This window comes from Rhinatrema bivittatum, chromosome 9 (genome assembly GCF_901001135.1).
Source record: "Rhinatrema bivittatum chromosome 9, aRhiBiv1.1, whole genome shotgun sequence".
In the NCBI taxonomy this organism is placed as follows: Eukaryota; Metazoa; Chordata; class Amphibia; order Gymnophiona; family Rhinatrematidae; genus Rhinatrema; species Rhinatrema bivittatum.
The window spans coordinates 152,014,940-152,037,741 of record NC_042623.1 but is presented as its reverse complement, the minus strand read 5'-3'; the positions used below and the strand labels follow the sequence as shown (position 1 = coordinate 152,037,741).

The window sequence follows — 22,802 nt, the reverse complement described above, 5'->3', positions numbered from 1 at the left end:
CAGTTGGTTTATTTGAGCTGATCCCTTTTCCAGCGCACGTTCGTGGTTGGACAGAAGGTGAAGAGAAGGGGAGTGGGGAGAATCTGGATGAAAGTGATGTTTCTACAACTGTAATGCTTTGGCTTTCGCTCTTTCATCAGTTGGCGAGTGCTGGTAGAGATGCCCTTTCTTGAGGAAGAGAAGACTGAGAAATGAATCTGATTACATAAACTACACAGGATGATCTTCTTCTCCGAGACACACCTCTTACCTTTGCTATTAATAGTGACATAGTTTAAACTTGGGACTCTAAAAGAGATAAAGCTTTTTTTTTAAGGCCCAATGCAGAACCTTTTTGAGGACAAGAAAGGGCTCATTCTGAACTCTCTTTCAAATGCACCGCAGCAAAAGGTACTTCTTATCAGTGGGGGGTGTTTTTTTCCCTTCTCAAAGGGGAAAGTGTTCTTCCTATGCTACAGATTAGAATACTTTGCTGCTGTGTTGTATTTGGTTTATAACTGAAAGTAAAGTTCATTGACAATTTTAGAGCATTTATAAAGTGCACTGTTTTTTTTCTGTCCTCTTTTTCTGGCTGTTGAAGGTTAGGCAATCATGACCCCATCGTGGTGCCTATGATCTTTTCTAGCCCGAATACTGCAGCAGTTTTCTGTTGTTTTCTGCAGCCCACATCACCTGCAGGTACCAGCCAGGCCTGACTCTGCTTAACTGCCAAGATTTAATAAGTACAGGCTCTCTCAAGACAGTGCTAAAGGGAAGGAGGAGAGGGAGTGAGAGGCAGGCAGAATGCTGTAAAAGATATTAATGGGCATACAGGCTATGATTACTTTTTGACTGAGGATCCCTATATAGCAATGATGAGCTGTAAAAAGTCCAGAATTTTATAAAACACTGCATTTTATCTAAAAAAAAATTAACAAAAATGAGGGTCAGTGTTAATGTTGAAGCTTAGGCTTTTGTACACATAGTAAAGGTTACTGACCCAGAAGCAAGGAGCTATGATTAGAGTAGGGGAGAAAGTGGAGGATTTCATAAAGAATTTATAGCATGAATAGGTCTGGTCTTATCCCAATAGCTACTCTTCCATTGCTGGTTTAATAAAGGATACTGTCTTTATATTTGAAGCATCTGTCTTATTGCAGAGGATAAAAAAAAAAAAAATGAATAGCAGCAGTCTGTTAGCCAAACATTTCTGTGGCTTACTTGGAATGTCATCCTTGCTAATGGCAAAGAGTTACAGTACATCAAACATGTGACATGACTTTAAAGTTTGCAACTCTTCTTGTTTCCTATAATAATGAATATTTATATGAACGTTAAAGATCTGTGAAAATAATTTTACTACATATTTATATATATACAGAGATATAAACATGCATTTAAAAGAATGAGTGTTTCCTGTACAAAATCATTATTACTATTATGAAAAGGCAGTAGTTCAGTATAATTGCTTTATTCCTGCTGAAAAGTCAAAGTTCTAACATAGTGTCTTAGAACTAGTGATAAGACTGTAGGGGTTCATATGCAACTCACAAGTTATCCAGCTAAATGCCGACTTTTGAATATTCCAGCCACTTAGCCAGCTAAAGTTTGGTCAGACAACGCATTATCCAGCTGGTTAACAGGGGAATGCTGGGGGTTGTTCCAGGGAAGAGTTGTTAGCCAAAATAAGTTATCCAGGTAACTCTGATAATCAGTGCTAATCATATAACTTATCCGGCTAACTCCAGTCATGCCAAAGAGCAGGCCTAATGTTAGGCAGATAAACTTATTTGGCTATCTTTAAGACAGTTGGATATGTTCAAAGGTGTGGATGTACCACTTAATATCTAGTCTCCAATACCAAAAAACCGTCGCCCAGCTGCATATTTCACAGCAACAGTTTTTTTTTTCTTTTTATATATATTTTCCTATTTCTTTGTGGGACCTTCAAGAGTACAGTTTGTAATATTCGCAAACCATGTTCACTGTAAGTCCAACTTTATTATTTATTATTTCATTTTTGCTGTGAAATATACAACTGGACGATGGATTTTTGGAATTGGAGGCTGGTTGGTAAGTCCCCAGATTACAGATTTTTTTGGGCATGTAGTTTGTGATTTTTTTTGACCAATTAATATCCAGCCAAAGTTAGCCAGAAAAAAATGTATCTGGCTGACTTTGCTGGCCAGCCAGTGGGTGAAAATGGACCACTTAGAGGTCTAAATTCAGACACAGTCTGGATTAACAAAGTTAGCCGGATAAACTTATCCGGCTAACTTTGGAGGCATATTCAACAATACAGCCACGCTATTGAATATAGCCAGCTAACTTTAGAACAGCTCTTTGATTTGACCAGACTTGGCTGGCTAACTCAACTCCTCCCAGTTATTCCTCTGGACCGCCTCTAACTTATTCAGCTAAATTCTAGCCACCTAACTTATTAGCAGGCTAGAATTTAGCCAGATAAAGGCTGAATATAGACAGGTAAATCATTTAGATGGATAGCTATTACATTATCCGTCTAAATTGCTTTTGAATATGGACCTTTTAAAGTTAGGGCTCCAAAGGATTATTTTTAAACTCAAAAATATTTAAAATAAATTACAAAAATTTGATCTGACTTTTCTGTTTTGCACTTCTTCAGTTTGTTCCCGTGTAAGCTGATAAGGATTGTCTCCAGTCTTCTGGTCACTATGGAGACTGCCATAGCTTTCAGAATCCCGTGTTTTACCTGTAAAGAAATGGTCTTAATGACAGCACATATGCCAAGGTGTATTTACAGTATCATATGCACCAGATTCTATACATAGAAATAGGTAAAATATAATGGAATAAAACACATTACTGACCAAAAATATGCATAAATACATAGAATACTATGGTATATTATGGGCAATTTTCGGATGCCATTTATTTGGGTAAATTGGTTGTTTGAAAAATGCCTACCCCAGGGAAGAATCGGCAACTTTTACCCAGGCAGAAACTAAGTGGGCTGAGGGGTGTGGTTAAGTTGGAGGGAGGGAAACAACATTCATAGATTAGATTTTTAAATCCATGTATGTTGTTTTGAAGGGAAAAAAGGTCTGCAGAAAAAGCAGGCACAAATCTCTACAGATACTTTCCCTTTGAAAATAGTCCTATGAAGAAGTTTGCTTGGCCTTTCCCTTTGAGAATTGATACATAATCCATGGGTAAAACTATCCTCAGACTTTTCATTTATGCATCTACTTTTGAAAATTGCCCCGAATGCCACAAACTATGTTGTATGGGAGGGGGGCTGTCATGATTTTGGCTGCTAAGCAGCTCCTGCCCGCCAGCAGGGGCCCTCAGTGGGCCATGCTCTGCCCTGCTCTAGATGCTGTCAAAGGTTGCATGACCCAGCAAGGCCAGGCCTATAAGAACCTTGCTCATGGATTCCTCAGTGCCTCATCAATCATCTTGGCTTCTTGCTCTGGCCAACCTTGTGCTTGTTCTTGTTACCGTGTGGCCTTTCTGGCTTTCTTGCCTTGACTTGCTTCTGCGTGGCCTTAGTGGTTTTCATGTCTGGACCTGTCGTGTCTCTGTGAATTTCCCTAGTTCCTGTCTGGGCCTCCTTGTCTTGCCATTGGTTCCTGTATGCCTGTGTTTGTATATACCTTGCCCTGTTCTTATGTTCCTATGCTGTCCTTGTCTTGTCCTGTCAGGGCCTTCCTGTGGCACTTCTGCTTCTTTTGGGTCTCCCAGTGGCCCTTCTTGCCTGTGGATCTAGATCTCCCAGTGGCCTAGTGCATGTGTGTATTTTTGCCTTGTCCATGTGTCCAGTGTGGCCTGTTTTGGCATTTTGTCTTGTTCTGTTTGCTCCTCTGTTCCTTGCTTGCCCTGTCTCCTGTGCCTCTCCCAGTGGCCCTCCTGTTTCTTGTGGGTCTTCCAGTGGGCCTTCCAGTATCCTATCTAGGTCTCCTGGTGGCCTAGCATTTGCATGCCTTGTTCCTGAGCCTTGCCTAGGCTTCCCAGTGGCCTACCCTGTTTTTGTGTTCACTGTCTTGCTCTTGTCTTATCCAGAACTCCTGATGGCCTATCTAGCCTGTCTGAACCCTGCCTTGTAGCCCTGTCACAATTTAGTCCATGTTTTACCCTGTTTCTGCTTGTATGTTTTATCCTGTTCCTGCCTTGTCTCTCCATGCTCATGCCTTGCCTCTCCATCCAACCTTGTTCTCCTGTTCTGCTTTTGCCTTGCCTTCCCAGAGAGCTTTCCTCAGACTGATCTTTGTTGCTGACCCAGACTGTCTTTGGCCCTTGATCTCTGCCTGCTCTGGCCTCTGCCCGAACACCAACCTTGTTTGAACACAGCCTGCCCTGACCTCAGCATGACATGCACCCTGCCAGAGAAGTCCTGCTGACTGCCAAGAACTATGGGCTCAACCCAAGGGGGGGGGGGGGTGTGATGGACCAGGCATAAATAATCTACCCTGTTCTGTCATAGAGCTCAGTATCGCTCCTGCTGGGGGAATACCCATATCCAGCATGCTTGACCATGACAGAAACTAAATTTAAAAAAATCAATAAGATACAGGAAAGATATGAGCCGGTCAGATAAAAACCATTCTAATAGTTCTGAACCTGGTCCTCAAATATCTCCTGTTCAGTTGGCTTTTTGGCATAGTCACAAAGAATATATATGAAATTGATTTGCATACAATGGAGGCAGTGTGCACAAATCTATCTCATTCATATTCATTGTGTCTATCCTGAAACCCAGATGGACTAAGGGGTCCTTGTGAACTGAGTTGAGAACCAATGCTTTGTTCTGATAATAAGAACATAAGAACATGCCATACTGGGTCAGACCAAGGGTCCATCAAGCCCAGCATCCTGTTTCCAACAGTGGCCAATCCAGGCCATAAGAACCTGGCAAGTACCCCAAAACTAAGTCTGTCCCATGTTACTGTTGCTAGTAATAGCAGTGGCTATTTTCTAAGTCAACTTAATTAATAGCAGGTTATGGACTTCTTCTCCAGAGACCAATTCTTGGAATAGGTTACTCAGGGTAGTCAAGATTAAGATTCCAATGTACTAAAATATCCCTACATTCACAAAGGCAACTTTGCATGCTAATGTTGCTGCACACACATGTTAAGTGGGGTAACATGCACTAATGGTCCATTTACAAGCAAATTTTTAAACGGCCATCCATATTTTCAGAAGGGCCTGGCCATGCACGTAACCCCCGTTACACACTGAAGTGCTGGGCCCTCAAAAAGGGGCAGGCCAGGGGTATGGTCTGGGCAGGGAGGGGATGGGTGGGGCGGGACAGAGGCCGACCGGGACAGCAGAAACTACTTGTTCTCCGGAGGAGCAGTAAGTAGTAAAATAAAAAAATTGACAATAGTTAGCTTAGGTTTAGGGAGGCAGGGAGAAGAGAAGAGGGAAGAAGATTAGGTAGGGGGAAAGGGAAATTCCCTCCCAGTCCGTTCCATAATTGGAGTGGACTGAGAGGGAACTGGGGGAGACCCAATTGCGTCACCGTGCTTATTTTGTGAAAATTCCCCCCGTGCGGGCGTTGTGCACACATGTGCACACGGATTTAAAAATCCGGTGCTCGTGCCCAAGGCCATCAGATTGTATAACATAATCAGGCGCGCATATGTTATAAAATTGGTGCATCCATATTCACACACCGGGAACCACATGCACATGGACAGCTGCATGCTGCTTTTAAAATCGACCCCCCTAAGCCTGCAAAGTTTTATTTTTTGTATATAGCTATTTAAGCTTGCAAACTTTCTTTTACACATTTTAATGCAATTCACTGATAAAGAGTAGCTGCAATGTAAAATTCTGCAGAGCAGCTTATTATGAATGCATCATCAAATCATGTGCAAAATATGCTTCACAAATGCGATTGTTGAAAACAGGTGTTTTAGTGTGCCCTTGTCCTCAGTCTGACCCCAGACGGATCCAGGCCCGAACCGAGGGTTGATGGCGTGTTCCAGCATAGCAGACGGTCTTACCCTCTGCCAGGCCTGCATGCTCCCAAGGCCAACAATATGATGTTGGAAGTTGAATGGTCCTCCAACCATTCCGAGCCCTTTCGGACCTGCCGCTTGGATCAGCATGGAGCAGCAGGCCTGGCCCGAGGATGAGGGCAGACGGGCCTTGACATGAAGACATGACACCAAGGTTGATGCAATGGCATCAAAGATGAGATAGTTGAAGACATGACACCAGGGTTGTTGAAGACATGACACCAAGGTTGATGCAACGGCATCACAGATGAGGGCTAGAACAAAACATGACACCAAGATAGTTGAAGACATGACACCAAGGCTGATGCGAAGACATCACGGACCAGGGTTGATACAACGGCATCCCAGACCAGGGTCGATGTGACGACATCAGAGACAAGGAACTTGACGAAGACCAGACGAGACGAGAAATTGGGCGGAAGGACATTGGCACTGTCTCTCAGGGCGCTCTACTCAGCCCACCTTCATGGGCGGACCCAATGGGCTGGTCACGGACCACCCTGTCCCACTGCGCGCCCTACACAGCCCGAGGAGGCTGGTCACGGACCACGCGGAGAGCAGGGCAAGCGCAGGGAAGAATCCAGCTGAGGCAGAACTTCGACGACGGAGCCATAAGTCATCCGGAGCTCCGCAAAGGCTGGCAGGACATGACGGCTCAGGAGCACAGGAACGAATTCCACCTGCAGGCCACTCCACGCTCGGGAAAGACGTCATCCAAGGGAGCAGGGCCTGACAGGACCAGAAGGCTCAGGAGCGCTGAAGACACAGGAGCAGGACATCAAGGAACCTGGGACATCAGGAAGCAGAATTTCAAGATGAGACACCAGGACACCTGGACGGGGACCTCAGGCACGAAGACTTGACATGACATGACATGACATGAAGACGAAACGATGAGGAGCTCCACAAAGAAAACCTGACAGAGCTCTGGCAGGCAGGAGCCTCCAGAGTGAAGTAACTCCGATGCAAGGCAAGGAACAATGACGAGACCAGTCCTTTTATAGGGCTGAACAGGAAATCAGTCCATAGGTGGGGCCCAACACACTTCCTGTGGCTGGTCCTTTAAATATTGAAGAGAAGTGCAGCTGCGCGCCTAGGAGGAACAGGAAGAAGCTGTGCAGGACTGCGGATAGCAGCCTGCACCGACGTCAGCATCACAGGCAGCAGGGCTGGGCCTGAACACAGGCCCCGAAGACGGCAGTGGCTCCAGCCGCTGCAGGAGGCCCCAAGGGTGGCTCCAGCTGCCAATCGAGCTCGGGGATGCGGCCTGTTGCCGCGAAGATGAAGACGGTGTCGGCGGCAGCTTCCAGCCGCGAAGGGAGGCAGAAGTCCGTGGCTCCACTGCGATGGAGGGAGACCCGATGGGCGGCCTCCGGGCCACAGGAGAGCACAAGGTCCGTGGCTCCAGCCGCGCGGGGGGGGGCCAACATCAACAGCATCGCGCCGCGAAGAAAAAAGCAACAAAAGGTGAGCAGGGTCTGCTCACGGGGGCTAGCTCCGCAGGCAGGGTTCCTAACAGCGATTTCACAAAAAAATTAAGTACACCTTGGAGGTGTAGTGCTTGGTAACAAAATAGCATGCAATAAAAACAAAGTAGTGCATGAAGATCAGCACATTTTAGTGCATTGTCCACCTTGTATGCTATGAAAAGGAAAGAGTAGCAAATATCATTCCCAAGTTCCATGTCAACACCTGCTTGTGAGCTAAACTAAAGTATTAGTCAAAGCACTTCAAAGGACTATGTCCTGCTGATATTCGGGCCGATACAGTACAGTGCGCTGTTAACCCACATTTGGACGTGCTTTTTCGATGCGCTAGCTTTACCCCTTATACAGTACGAAAATGTGTCCCACCCCCCCGAAACTAATAGTGCCCGCAACATGCAAATGCATGTTGATGGCTCTATTAGCTATTCCCGCGCGATACAGAAAGTAAAATGTGCAGCCAAGCCGCACATTTAATTTTCAGAAATTAACGCCCGCCCAAAGGCTGGCGTTAATTTCTGCCGGCACCAGGAAAGTGTATAGAAAAGCAGAAAAAAAACCTGCTTTCCTGTACACCCTCCTACTTAATATCATAGCGATATTAAGTTGGAGGCCCTAAAATTTTAAAAAAATTAAAAAAAAACAAATTTAAATCGGCTGGCAGCCCGTGGGTCGGAAGACGGATGCTCAATTATGCCGGCGTCTGTTTTCCCAACCCATAGCTGTCAGCGGGCTCGAGAACCGACGCCGACAAAATTGAACGTCGGCTGTCAAACCCGCTAACAGCCACTGCTCCTGTCAAAAAGTAGGCGCTAGGGATGCGCTAGTGTCCCTAGAGCCTCTTTATACCGCAGGCCCTCATTTGCATGCGGGCCGATACTAAATCGCACGCACAGGAGAGTGGCCTGTGCTCGCCGGCTCTCCCGCACTTTTTTCTGTATCGGCCCGTATGCTAGAAGTGAGAAGTGTTATGGAAAATAAATAAGATCATAGTGAAAAACTAAAGGACTACCTAATAATATTGTCCTCTTTTCATGTTCTACAGCCCTGCAATGGGGACTGTCTGGTGGGCTGTGTGTAGAATTACTGGGGTCAAACCTGATGAAAGCCAAATGGGAAACTGTAAAGACAGACTAGGTAAGGAAGTATAAATAAAAACAAGGCAAACTGGCCCTCACACATACTGACATCTATCTACTCTAATGTATGGCATTAATTCAATTTTTTGCCAGGATTCATCAGTCCTATCAGATTTTTTTTACTGAATAACATTCTCAAAGAACTGGAATACCAGAAACGAAGGTTATTTATTCCTTTACTTACACACTGTGGAATTATACCTTATTTCAAAAATTTGAAAACTACTATTCATTTTCATGTGGGCATCCCTGACTGTTTGCCACAGGAGCTGTCCAGAACTTGGATACTGAACAGCTTTAATAAATCACTGGAATTATTAGTTATTCTTGTCTTAAAGGTCATTGTACACAAATACTGCTCAGTTGTTTCTAAGTGTTGTCACTCTATAAAAGAAAGCACATACCTGTTAAACCCTTAATCCGTTGATGTTTTTTTCCTTGGTCACCAGTTCGCTTTTCTATAGGACTATCGGCATACTGCATTGCTATGGTAGAATGATAATCCTGACTTTTGCTTTCCAGGATAGCTTGGGAGGTGAAAAAGATTATTAGCTATTTTCTTGAAAAAATAAATAAATATTGAAAAAAATAAATGTCTTACTGTACTAAATTTACCTTCTTCACAAGAGCTTTGCAAGATTTCCATTTTGGAGTCATGAAGCGATTGAACAGATTCTCTGCCGGAATCGGATTCCCTCACTGGTCTTCCCATGATCTCGTTCTCACTGGCTGTTAAATTTCTGACCAGAAAATATGTGCGCATTTTCCCTTTTCCTTTCACTTCAATTTCTCCTCTCTCAGCCACCTCAAAATTCTTGTCCTTCAAGCATCTATGCCAAAATATGAGGCAAAAGACTTCACCACAGCAAGAAAGGCATCTATTTAATTTTAGTACTATTTTCAGTTATGCAGAACCAAAATTCCCTGATTCCCAGCTATGCTTTCTAGCATAAGAAAAAATGTCATAGCCTGAATATATCCAAATATATGGTACAACTGTTTATACAAGTCAAGCATTTTAAGGGTTTTCCTATGAGAAAGGAAATAGCATGGAGGAAAGCATTTGATAAATCCAGGCCACATTATAGAAGCATATTAGCCAAATACAGAGCATTTGGCTAATATGACCATAAAAAGGTTGTTGCAAACAGGTACCAGCTAGAAAAAAAAAATGTGTGCAATGATAAATGTGCAGTACTTTGTGTACTGAAGACAGATAAGGACCTCATTTTTTGCCCATGAGAAAATTCTTGGATAAATCAGTGGAATATACTTGCATTTCTGTGCATTTAATGCACTTAAAGATTTTTAGCACAAACTAACCAAAAACATAGAAAAATCAGAAAAAAAAGGAAATAATATAAAATGAAAGAAACAAAAAAACATTTGTCTGCACAGCTCTGAAATTAGGTCCAAAGTATTGCACTCAAGGTTTATTCAATGCACAGGCTGTCTCTAATGTGCACTACTGCACTTATATAGTATTGCCTACATCTAGTAGCACTATAAAGATGATAAGTAATAGTAGTGGTTGTAAAATATCTGCAGCTACTCACTTGCAAGCAGTTGGACTCAGGTGAATTTTATTTGGGACGCCATGACTTTCCATCCGTGAAGCTGTATTTACTGTGTCTCCAAACAAGCAGTAGCGAGGCATCTTCTCCCCAACTACTCCAGCTAAGACAGGACCTGTGTGCACCCCAACTCTGATCTGTTCAAATATAGTGACAGCTTATTACACTGTGCTTTCTTCTTTTGCATTTATCAAACAAAGTATTAATCAGGCTCATCATGTTTGGATTAGTGCCTGCACAGGGCTCTGAGGAGGGTCAGCAAAATAGGTTACTCAGATTAGGTGGGGAGGACATGGCTAAGCAAGGTGAGCTTTAAAATCTTTAAACACTGAACTGTCCTCCAGAAGTAAATAAAGTCACAGTCATAAAGAAATGATTTGTAGACAAGTAAGGGAAAAGCATAGCATTTACCAGTGCTAACTTACTTGAATTGGATTTCCAGTCACTGGGTTCTTTACTTGTTTTGCTGCTATAATCATTCCCAATGCAAAGTTGGCAACTCGCTCAGTGTGAGTGGAAACAGGCACAGGAACCCCTCCCACTACCATGTAGGCATCTCCTATTGTCTCCACCTTTAAATACGAGGAAGATGAGGTTCAGAAGATGGAAAGATTTTGGTTTCCTTTTAGGTCTGCAGCAGCAAATGATTCTAACTGTGGTCCAGTTTCCCTAAAATTCTACATAGGGTCTATTGGATCCCACTGATTTTCAAAAAAGAAGTTCTAACTTTTCTGTAAAGAAACAGGATGCCTTGGTACATATGGCACTCAGAACCACCCCTTTATTCAGGTGGAGGGGCTATAGGAAACAAATCACCGTGCTACACATGTTATGGGATTTCCCCTGTGTTTAAATGGATAGGCAGTGGGAAGCATCCTGGGACATACTGTGTGTTCTGGGACTGCTACTTTGTTCAGCAGTTATCATAAGGACTTGTTATACAGTTATAGACTGGTTCCCACACTCCATAAAAAGTACTGCTTTGGGTTGACATAAATTAAAGAACCATTAGGAACTTTGGATGGTACTAGTGGGACTTGACAGTAATAACAGATCAGATCATTTAACAAACAAGAATATTTATTTAAGAATGGCTGATCTTACACTCTGAAGTAAAGTGATATGAAAAGCAATAGCCCAAAAATAGGATAAAGAGAATGCCTTCCATAAAATAATACAAAATTGTATAATAATTGAAATAGCAATCATCATCATTTCCATCACAATTTTGTTTTATAGAGCATTTTCCATTAACAGGATCTCAGTCTGCCTTACATATTAGATATATGTCCACAGTCACCTCTTAAGTGGATGACTTGGTAGCATATCTCTTAGCCTGGACAGCATGACAATTGCCAAAGGAGACAGAGAAAAGGGGGAAAAAATATTATATCAGGCCAAGTGCCTCTGAATAAGCTGAAGTACAATCTGATAAATTAATTTGTCTAAGGTTTTACAAAGAGAGGCAATCCAAAATAGCATCCTTCATAGTTCTATAACCATGAAACCATATCTCCACCATTAAAATACATCTCCAACCAATAGGCTATATCTCCTATATTAAATTACACCTTCAACTTTTAAACCATACTTTGACTATTGAATCACACCTCCCTCCATTAATCATACTTCCAGCCATATTCTCTTCTGATTTTAGATGTTTATAAATTGTAAATGTATGTATTTATTTTCCAACTAATAGGGGATTTTTTAAGGGTACAAAAATTGGTGTTTATCAGTTTTTTTGTGGTGCAGGTATTATTGTTGATTATCTTTTCTGATTGAATCAAATACATACATTTGTGCAGCTGAGGAGTCATTAGAATAGAAAAGCGGAGGATCCAGGGTAGGCAAAGGAGAGGTGAGAGAGTCCTAGAGAAAGTGATGTTTTTCTGGTGTTAATCTAATAAATACCTATTTTATTTTTTTTTTGCATGGGGGTGTTTTACTGGGGGTTTATCAGTTAAAACCTATAATCAGAAGCCTTAATCATACCTCTACCTTTTAAACCATGCATCCAACCAGTGGAACATACCTCAAATCATTAAACCATACTTCCTTCACAGTATAGAAAATAATATTCCCTTTATTACTTTATGGAAACCAATTTCTGTTTGTTATTGCATTTGGAAGAAATAAGTACCTTATAAACATCATGTACTGTGGTTAATCTGTCAAACCTCAGATACATGGAATTTAACATGAAGACTATCTGAATAGGCTCACACTGGGCACAAATATTGGTAAAGGTCACAACATCACTAAACAGTATGGTGCATTCCTTGAATTCTCCTGTAAACAAAAATAGAGCATTAGTATTGCATATTTTCAATCCAATGGACAATGTACAAATAATGTAAATAACTAAATTAAACAGTATGAATGTATGCACAGCAGTACAAGATGTCCACTTTCAGCAATAAAAGTAGCTTTCTCAATTTCTGGGCCATTACAGACAAGACAATATCCACTCCTTATCCAGATTGCTGAACTTCATGTTTTTCAGACTTGCCTTCATTAACTAAAATAACTCTTGCCTTTGGTCTATATGTGGGGGCTCAGTTGGAGGGGAAGAGTGTCGGGGCTCTAGGGTGGGAAAGTGCTGGGACTGTGGGGAGGTGGGTTCGCCTATGGTGGAAGAGTATTGGGGGCTGTAGGGAGCTTAATGGCCTGTGTTGGGTGTGGAATGAGTGCTTGACTATGATCAGAGAAAACATTTTAAGTAGGGCTTTTGATAATAATAAGTGTTTACAAAATGCATTGTTAATTTGATATAACCCAGAAAGCAACCCAATAAATGTTAGAGCAATGCAAAATGCATTGAAAAACACTTACATTATCCTAGGTCTGAGATGTACACATTATCTCTGGTGCTCCCCTAGTCCCTATGTGCTCTCATATAGCCTTAAGAGGCCTCGCTCCTTGCAGCCCGCTTTGCTGTTTTAACTCACTCTCCACCAATACATTTGATCTGTACTTCTTTGTCTGCCTCTCTGTTATTATTATATTGTAAACTTCAACAAACAGGGACTGTCTATTATGTCTCTATAAATCGCCTGGTAGTGCTATACAAGTAACAAAAATAAAAATGTACTAAAGCGAATTAAAACATTTTTAACACATTAACACACATTATTTTGACAAGATTAATGGAATATTTAATAAAGAGCATTATTAATGTGGGGTAAAGCAGTGATCAGGCCAAACAGTGCCATTTTGAAAATCTGAACCAATGAGGCAAGTAAGGACAGCTCCTGCCTAGAAGACCCTGGGACCTCTACACTTTGCATGGTGGTGGTGGTGGGGGGGGGGGGTCCTTGAGGAGAGAAGAAATGAGGGAACTTCTGATGGTGATGGTGGTGGGATTCCTTGGGCTTTGGGCAAAAGGATCGTCCTCAAACGGGGGGAAGGTGATGCACTGATAATGGATGCTTCAAGCAGGGGGAGGTTTTGCTCAAGAGGGAAAGTTGGGTGAAGCTTTGAGTAGGGCCTGGGTTACTTCAGGCCAAAGATTGCCCTTTAAGTAGAGGAGGAGCTAGTTAAGGATTTGATTGTAAATCACGTTTGGCTATAAATGGAAAAGTGGTTAAGAAATTTGAAGTAAGTAAATAAATAAAATTGGCAGGTGTGTTAGCCTGCGGAACCTCTCGGCCAGTTAAGAAGCACTTCAAGTAAAAAAAAAAAAAAGCTCCCAAGTCAGTCTGCTGGTCCAGTCCCCCACCCGCCACCCCAGTGAAATCAATGTCAGTGCTGCCAGCCAATGCCCCCTTCTCCTGGGCCCCCTCCTCCCCCTCCAAAAGTGTATATATTATTTAATTGAAGACCCCTAGCATAAGACAATCCTTCCCTTCCCCCCCACACCCCATCAACCCCCATCTTAACCCTCCCATCCCACCTGGAAAGCCCAAATCCCTTTCGTGACCAGGAGCTCAGAACAATCATCCAGCTCATGGTGCATTCAGCATCGCTCTGACACAAAACCCTGCTAGTGCAAGCTCAGTACTCCGACAGCAACGCAGGATGGGCCGGGAGCCGATGGTATTTCTGAGCTCCCAATTTGGTAAGGAATTTGTGGGATTCCTGGTGAGACAGGAGGGTTAGGATGGGGTTGACGAGGAGGGTAGCCTTATGCTGGGGACCTTCGATTAAACATTGATTTTTAGGGGGTGAGGGGAGGGAAGCTTTTTGGGCCTTGGGTAAGTTCTAAAGCTAGCTGGATAGTGCCAGATAATGGCGTTATCCAGCTAAGTATCTGGATAAGTTTGCTCTGCCCTGACCATCCCTAAATCACCACTGACATCCTGGAAAACTTGGGGGTAGTCAAAGAGGTGGGAGATTTTAAACCCTGGGGTTTGTCTGGCTAAGTACTAAGTACTAAGTACTAAGATGATCCCGACATGTTTCAAACATGTCGGGATCATCAGCAACAGGATGGACACACCAACCATAATCGGGGAAGTCTGGTTGTATACTCTACACTAACATCTTTTAGAGTCTCATACAGTTAATGCAGAACACGCATATAAAGATATCACATTGCCACGGAAGAGTTTTCAGGTTATCTTTGGGACAATATAACACTTAAAAAAATTACAAAAAAGAATCTAAGGAGGAGGAGGAAGGTTAATGATTATAGACCACTGAATTGTGGGGCTGGGCACCTACACAATGTATGAAACCTTTCTCTAACTCCACTTAATATTTTGGTAAATAAGTTTACATTTTTTTGATAAAATCACCACTTATTGTGTAGGTACATATTTATTCATAATAACCAGAAAACATAATATACATCATTTAGAAGTTCATTCCCTTGACAGCGACAGAGCATTGCTCTTGTTTGTTTTTGTTCAGATTTACCAGTTCGCTGTACCGTTTGGTGTATTTTTGATAGATTTAAGTACTAACATAGCCAAACAAACTCCTTTGAATGTGGACCTACCAGTAAAACCAGGCTCCTAAATATAGACTTTCAGCCCTACTCAGACAGAGACAACCAACACAGAGAGAAAGCATAAGAATCAAATAAAATGGATCCATGTGAAATCTAAGTTCTGCTACTTGTTGTTGCTCTGATAAGCGTTGTAGTTATTCACCTGCCTCAACTCTTTTCCCTTCTTTGAGCTGGTTGGCCACATGCCTTGGCAGCATGGCATAGAGCAGAGCTTCAGTCTTCTTCTTTTCCTCCTCCAAATGCTTCGACAGGATACGCAGCTCTTCCTTCTTCCTTTCCAGCTGATTGGACAGCTCCATCTCAGCAAGCCTCTGCTGATTGAGAAGAATCAGATCCCTTGTAACGTCATGAGGCGCAATGTCGGAGATGTGCATCTGCCTCTCCTCCAGCTCATGTAAGGTACGCAATAAAGGGGAACAAAGATATAGCATACATTGCAAAGCCTCCATCCATATCATCTGGCCTAGGGGACAGAAAAGCAGAGATTAACATGAGTATTCTTGTGCTGGCCATGTGACATACTGAAATTGAATAGATGTAGCCGGTGAAAATGCAGGGATTCTGTTTGGCTATTCCCAATCTTATACTGATTTCAATAACTGTACAATACACAGCATTCTGATTAGTTGAAGTTCAAGCAGCAGTTTAGAAGAATTTGTTTAGATTTAGCAGTTGAGAGTTACATAAAAGCATCAGGTTTCAAGGGATAGGTTTGATAGCTTAGTTGTTATATGCCAGTGTTGATAGCTGACTGTAGTATACTAGAGACATGTTTTGAATGGTTGTACACCAAGGCTGGCTCAAGTATGGCAAAATATTGTTTGGAAGTTGAAGTATTTTTGTTTCCTTTATTGATCTGTATATGATGAAATCAATCTAAATATCGGTCAACATTCTCTCTAGCATCATTAAGATTACTCTTGTCATCCTCCTTGTGTTAGATTTCATTCATGTGGCGGTATCAGTTTTGCAGTTTGTGACACTCCAGTAGGTCGATTTGGGTGCTGCTGTGTTGAACTTCATCAAAACCCTAGATAGAAATCACACTGATCCTTGTAAAGCATGAATGAAGCCCAATGTCCAAAGAATAAATTTGGGGGAAGAAAAATATTTAAAACAGGAAACATGGGCATAATCAGGGATGGTGCTAGCTTTCTTGCTGCCCTGTATGAACAATTATTGTGCTGCCCCCCTCCAATTCTTTCAGTCTCTGTCCCAGGCCCATCAAAAAAAGCCCAGCTCCCTTCAGCAATCTATCAGGGTCATTTATCAAAACATGTTAAGGTGTTTTTGCATGCATTGTGGCATTTTTGCATGCAAAAACATGTCATAATGCATGGTGTGATGCAAATTTTTAAAAGGGGAGGGCCTGGAGAGGAGTCAGGAGCAGGATTTCTGTAAAGGTGGGCTGGCTTTGTGAAGCCATAACTCACAATATCACTGAAAATAACTACACCTTTTTCAATTGTGTTAAGCTGTGCAATATGCCCATGCTGCAATTTGCAATTTTTTTGCAAATTCCATTTTGGGCATTTTTAGGCTGGGGAATGGCATGAGATGAGGAGAAGGTGGGGGGGGGGGGGGGGGGGGGAGAGAGCCTCTGGGTGTGGCAGCATAGTAAGCAGCTATTTTTACATGCAGAGTGAGAGGTATAAACAGAACAGTGCACTCTTGTGAAGATTTGATGTCCTTCGGAGTGAGGAAACTCACCCAAAGATGAGATTTGTGCAATGTTCTCTCAACCTATCTTGATGGACTCTCTACCTGGGTAACATGAAGCTAGGTTGAAAGAACATTGTACAAATGTCATCGTTGTGTGAGTTTCCTCACTCCGAAGGACATCAAATCTTCACAAGAGTGTACTGATCTGTTCGTACATCTCACTTTCATGTAAAAGTGGCCGCTAACCCTTATGCTACTTCCTAAACCTCACCTCAAGTTATTAGGTGGGCCTCCTATAGTAGCATAAATATCTAACTACTGCAAGGCCTATGGAGATAGTCCCTCTCAGTCGCTTTCTCATATGGGCACTTTGCAGGTAAGAAAATGCAATTATATAGGTATTACCAGAAAGTTAACACTTTTGTGGTAATGCCTATGCTAAGATAACACACATTGTAATAAATAGCATATTACCATAAAAAACACCCCTTTTCCTATCACATGTGATATTTACTGCATTCTGATAAATCTAAGCCTATATTTTTAAAAATTGATACCCCCCACAAAAGGGAAGAGTATTAGGTACCTTACAGCCTTGCACACACACACACACACACGTGCACATCCTCTACAGACACACACATATACACACAGTTAAATTACACATTTATAACAGATTTTACATGAAAAAGAACATTCAAAAGTACAGTCTTCTGAGGCAAAAATATCACTTACAACGTGCATATTATACTTATATGCACTGCTATGTTTCCAACCAAAAAACTCTGCAAAAAAGACACTTGGACCTCCTATGGAATTAGACCTTTGTAATGTGTGTTGGGTGTAGGCTTGGCCCTCAGAAAGCCATGAATAAACAGAATTATTATTACAATACAGTAAACCTCCCATACCAAAACAACCTTAATTTCCAGCACTCAAACAGTAACAACCTTATCGATGAAAAGGCAACACTGCACATATTACACCAGGCCCTTCATCACCAATACTCCTCCTATTAGAAAAACAGTACAAATCAGACTGCTATAGATCCCTACAGATAAATTACTCAGTAACAGAATACCTCACCTCGGTGTCATTTGCAGAATACAGAGAGACCCTGTCCAAATACAGAATAAAGAGACCAGAAAGTATAAATAAAAACATGCTGTGAAGAACTGAACTGGAACCCACAACAAGCCAGCCTCTACATGCAGAGCAACAATGGAAAAACAGAAACATTACCATTCTTCATAAAAAAAATAAAATAATAAAATAAAGAAATATAAAACATCATCATGATAGTAAACTCATATTCATAAAAAGAATAAATATTTCAAACCAGTTAACAAATAGAACATCTAAATTTTCACAAACACTAATAAAATACTTGAAAAAGAAAGGATGAATAAAAAAAATCCAATAATTAAAAAATGTTTCAATATTTCCCTCCAAAAAACAGTAAAATATTTCAAAACAGCAGAAACATCAAATTACAGCCAATAATTAAAGCTCATAAGGTTTAAAAAATCTCCTCCTCTCCATACCTGGGATCTTTTTATTTCCAAGCATCCTAAACTTTCCATGGATTGGGGGAGGTAGGGCTGCACAAACTTTATCTTCTCATACAAATTCTCTCATACACTCCCTCTCTCATATTCATGCCTATGCTATCACACACACTCCTTCTCTCACATACACAGGCTCTCTCTCCCTCACAGACACATTATGTGTTTGAATGCATGCCCGTGAGAGCCTATATGTGACACACAGGCTCTCACACGTGCACACACAGACACACAGGCTCTCACACATATGCAAACAAGCTTTGACGCAGACGCTCACACATACAAGCTCTCACACAGACATAGACATGGCCTCCTCTTTTCTTCAGTCCACTGTGGGATGAACTCCATTGCATTCCCATTCGGTCTCCTCTTCACTTCGGGTTGTGGTGGGATGAGCTCCACCATGGCCCTGCAAGCTCATCATTACTTTGGCCCCGCCGGCCTCCCTGTGATTGGGGGGGGGGGGGAGGGGGGAGTTGTGCACGCATACATGCAGCTAAGAGAGAACACAGTTGCAGCCTTTCCTCATTTTTGCCCACCAGTGGGTTAAGCTCCTTTGGTGGTCCCGTAGCCTCTCCTGCTGCCACTGTCCCTCCAGGTGTGCCACTCCATGCAAATGCATGCTGTGCACAAGCTGTCGTGTTGGGCCTGAGCATAATAAAATCTATAAAACAAGTATTTATGTAAAAAATTTTAACTTTAAAAAATATAAGCAAATTACTGGTAGACAAAAAAAAGAAAAGAGGACAAGGCATAAGAATTTTTTTAAAAACCACAGTAGAGTCAAGAAATCCACAAGTTGAGATTCCGAGGAGGTCTAATTACTTCTGCTGCTTTAACTTGGTTTTGGCAACTACACAAATTGCAATTCTGTGCTCCTTGATTAACTCCCACCTTCTACATTACACAATGTTTTTCTTCCATGCCAAATAGTTTTTGTCAAAGAGAAACCATCAGTCCTATTGGTCTCATTTCTAATATCCCAAAATACAGAGAAGATTTTATAAAATCAAATAAAATAAATACATTTCACTAGAATTATGCCAAGAAATATGATGGACCATCACAGTGATCTTGCATAGCTATTTTTCAGGCTCTTCCACTGGGTACTCATCCAGTGTTTGTAGAGCAACAAGACTATTCTATGTAGAAAAAGGAAACAAATTAAAATTATATATCAATAAGGTGCATGAATACAAGACATGCTAACACTGTGAAAATGGTACCCAATGAATCTTATACATCTTTGTGATATGCTTTTTGGGTCATGGTCTGTGCAGATATTATGCAAAACACAGACAAATGCTGCTGTGCCAACAGTTCTGAAATTAGCAGTCTGCGAGCACAGCTACAATCCCAATGAGTCAAGTAAAGCAGCTGCTACGGTGCAATGATTTGATTTCAGCATGGGCTCTGATGTGGAAGAAGTGTAAAATCCATTTGGCAGAGAATTTCACATCAGTGTCAAAAAAAAATGAAGCTGATTTTTTTCTTATGGTCTAACCCAGCAAAATCCAGTTTGGTATGCCATATCAGCATGCCTTGATGAGATCTGGCCCTATGTATGACACTCACTGATTTGCACACGTTAGACATATCTGTGTGTGTGTTTGTGTGTGACTGTGTGTGTTCCAAAGGGATGAGTACCTCTCAGTTCCAACATTGGACGGTGTTTCCAAGACTCCGGCATCATCCCTCTCTTTGTTCGGAAAACAAATTGGCTGTTAATAAATTTCCGAACACTGGATATAGTGAATGTCACTTCTGGATGTACAATGCTGAAGTACTGATCCAGACGAATGCCCATGATCTGAACTCCGGGTACAATCTTTTGAATGCTTACTCCGGCTTGTTTCACCCTGAGCTTAGAATAATAAAAAAAAAAAAAACAATGAATTACACTATATGTTTTATCTGAATCTGTTGGGAAATTAACTGAGCTTCTTCAGACTGAGACCTGAGACACAACATTGCAATCATCTATTTCAAAGCTGATTCAGCTGTCTGGTTTTGCAGTCTTATGAGTATAAGGGTGAAATAATAGGATAATCTTGGAACAAAGAAAAACAATTTTAGAAAAATTCATGCCAAATGTTCAACTCTGTGCTTATATCTAATATATTGGTTCAATCTTACGTTCTTATGTAATCTAAAAATTGCAAACTTGTTTTTAAAAGAAATCAATTTTATGACCAGAATAAGGCAAGTCAAGAAAGTCATTGTCCTGGGATACTGGCATTTCTCAAGTGGTTAAATGGATTTAGCATGTGCTAATATGCACCAATAAAGCATAGTGTACCCTTTCATGCCTTAATGCTTAAATATGGCACAGGCTGAAAAACAGCGTAGTCCATACGATCAACCTTTCTATTTTGTCTTCCAGAAAATGTTGACAAATGGTCCATAATACAATGTTTGGTCAGTGGTAAGTGAAAATTGTCCCTGTCCACCACAAAGGGGAATACCCCCAAGATGTATGCAACATTTAAAGGTCAATTCACTAAAACTTTTTCCCCATTCTCTGTCTATGGGACAAGCTCTTGATGTATCAGAGCCTTTCTCTAACAGGCAGATAACTTAATAATGGGGAGATGCTGCAAACCTGGAGAAATGAGTATTCATTTTGATAGATGACAAGTTTTTGTTCTATGTAAAGGCCCTTGCCTAAATATTTCCAAGTTACTTGTAAACCGATACGATGTGCAAACGGATGTCGGTATATAAAAAAAATTCTAAATAAATAAAAGACTTTTTTTTTTTACCTCATCAGACACTACACTGACTCTTCTACAATTTAAAATTGTTGAAGATTGGGGAGCTTTCTGACATCAGGGTATAGGCAGAAAGATATCTCCTTAGTTGGCTCTTTGTCTTCTTATTCACATCTCATTTAGTGCTGGGCAACCATTAATATTTCTAGTGCTCTGCAGTATCCAGATTTTGAATTATTTACTATCAAGCTTTCTCCCTTGCTTGTAGAGTGCCATTTCTATGCTGATATGTATGCATTTAAAGATGTCAGTCTTCTGACTATTCCAAGGAACCTGACTATTCCATTTCCGCAGTTTTAGAGCCTGTTTTGTCATATCGTTATTTCAATTTCTGTGATCAAGGTGACTTCATTTAATTGGAGCTACTAATTGTAGGTCATAAGAAGCAGAGGACAAATTGTGAAATGTGCATTATTTCAACAGAAAAGCTACAGAGTAAATAAAAACATTACAAACATAAGCATGCATAATATAAAAGCCATTCTGTTTTAAACAAATGCAAAGATTCACAAGAAAATTAAGAGTAGCAGATTTCAAATGCTGTAAATGAATGCTCTCTAACTTGACTTATACAAACAAATATCTTGCTGGAGTGTTTGCCTTTTGCAATTTTCCTTTCTTCATTTCCTACCTTCAAAACAGCACCAGTGACATTTCCTGACTGAAAAACTGGTTTGGGGCTCAACATGTTGATGGTTTCAGAATCAGGGCACAATTTACTTGGGTTTGTTTTTTTTTACACAAGAAGACAAAGGGCATTAACCCTGTAAAATTGTATTTGATTGTTTTATTTACTTGTTATTCTTTATTTGATGAAAATGTTGAATTTCTACTTTGTATACTGTTTTCATTCAATTTTATTTATATGCTGTAAACCGGTATGATTGATATACAGCATATCGGTATACAAAATAATATAAATAAAAAATAATTAAATAATAAAAAAAATAACCAGCACAAGAAGATTACAACACGAGCTAGTATTTGGGGAGTAGAGAACAGTGACTATTCCTTTGCCTTACCTCCTCATCAAAAACAATATGGAAGGGAAGTCCATTGCAAAATGTTTTTACGTCCACCCAAAGACTTTCCGGATAAGCGGGTACGAACCCTCTTAAAATTTTACCTGTACAAAGACAAAGTTAGTACTTTGTAATGACCTCCTCACATGACAGAGTGATTCTCATTAATTTCTCATTGCTTTCATGTTCAACGCCGCCTCTGGAAGGATGCAAAGGATAACATGAAAAGGGAAATGTTGCAGACTTTTTCATCTTCCAGGTTCATAGCTTTCTTTATATAGCCTTCATAGGGAGTACTGAGGGACTCAAAGAGCACTGGCTCTTCCCCATAGGAAGACAACTCCCAGCCCAATTTGAATTTTGCCCATATATGGCATTCTTGCGACCATATTGTTTCAATTCTGAAGCAATTCAAGGGTGCTCTTTTCTCAATTAATCTCACCTATAACCCTACTATTTGTTTATTTATGTATTTATTAATCTAACACCTTGATTAGTTCTTCTCAATCAGGGCTTCATTGTTATAACTTAAAACCTCTTTCTTGGGTTTTTTTTCTGTGAGGTCAATATTCAGCAAGTCTATCAGCAGAAAGTTTCCAGGGTATTCAGTGGAACATTCAGTGGAACATACAAATTTAAAGTTATCC

General features: G+C 41.0%; 1 protein-coding gene across 1 annotated transcript in view; it reads right to left on the bottom strand.

Annotated features, from left to right (window-relative positions):
* Positions 1-2,012: 2,012 nt before the first annotated feature.
* Positions 2,013-22,802, bottom strand: part of LOC115099125 (guanylate cyclase soluble subunit beta-2-like) — a 34,347-nt gene continuing 13,557 nt past the window's right edge. Inside the window, exons 6-14 of the mRNA XM_029616483.1 lie at positions 22,156-22,259; positions 20,010-20,226; positions 15,278-15,598; positions 12,325-12,473; positions 10,607-10,753; positions 10,164-10,318; positions 9,223-9,437; positions 9,012-9,134; positions 2,013-2,710 (exon numbers count right to left, since the gene is read on the bottom strand). Of these exons, the coding sequence (XP_029472343.1) occupies positions 2,571-2,710; positions 9,012-9,134; positions 9,223-9,437; positions 10,164-10,318; positions 10,607-10,753; positions 12,325-12,473; positions 15,278-15,598; positions 20,010-20,226; positions 22,156-22,259 (1,571 nt within the window). The 3' untranslated portion in view covers positions 2,013-2,570. The remainder of the gene's footprint in view (positions 2,711-9,011; positions 9,135-9,222; positions 9,438-10,163; positions 10,319-10,606; positions 10,754-12,324; positions 12,474-15,277; positions 15,599-20,009; positions 20,227-22,155; positions 22,260-22,802) is intronic.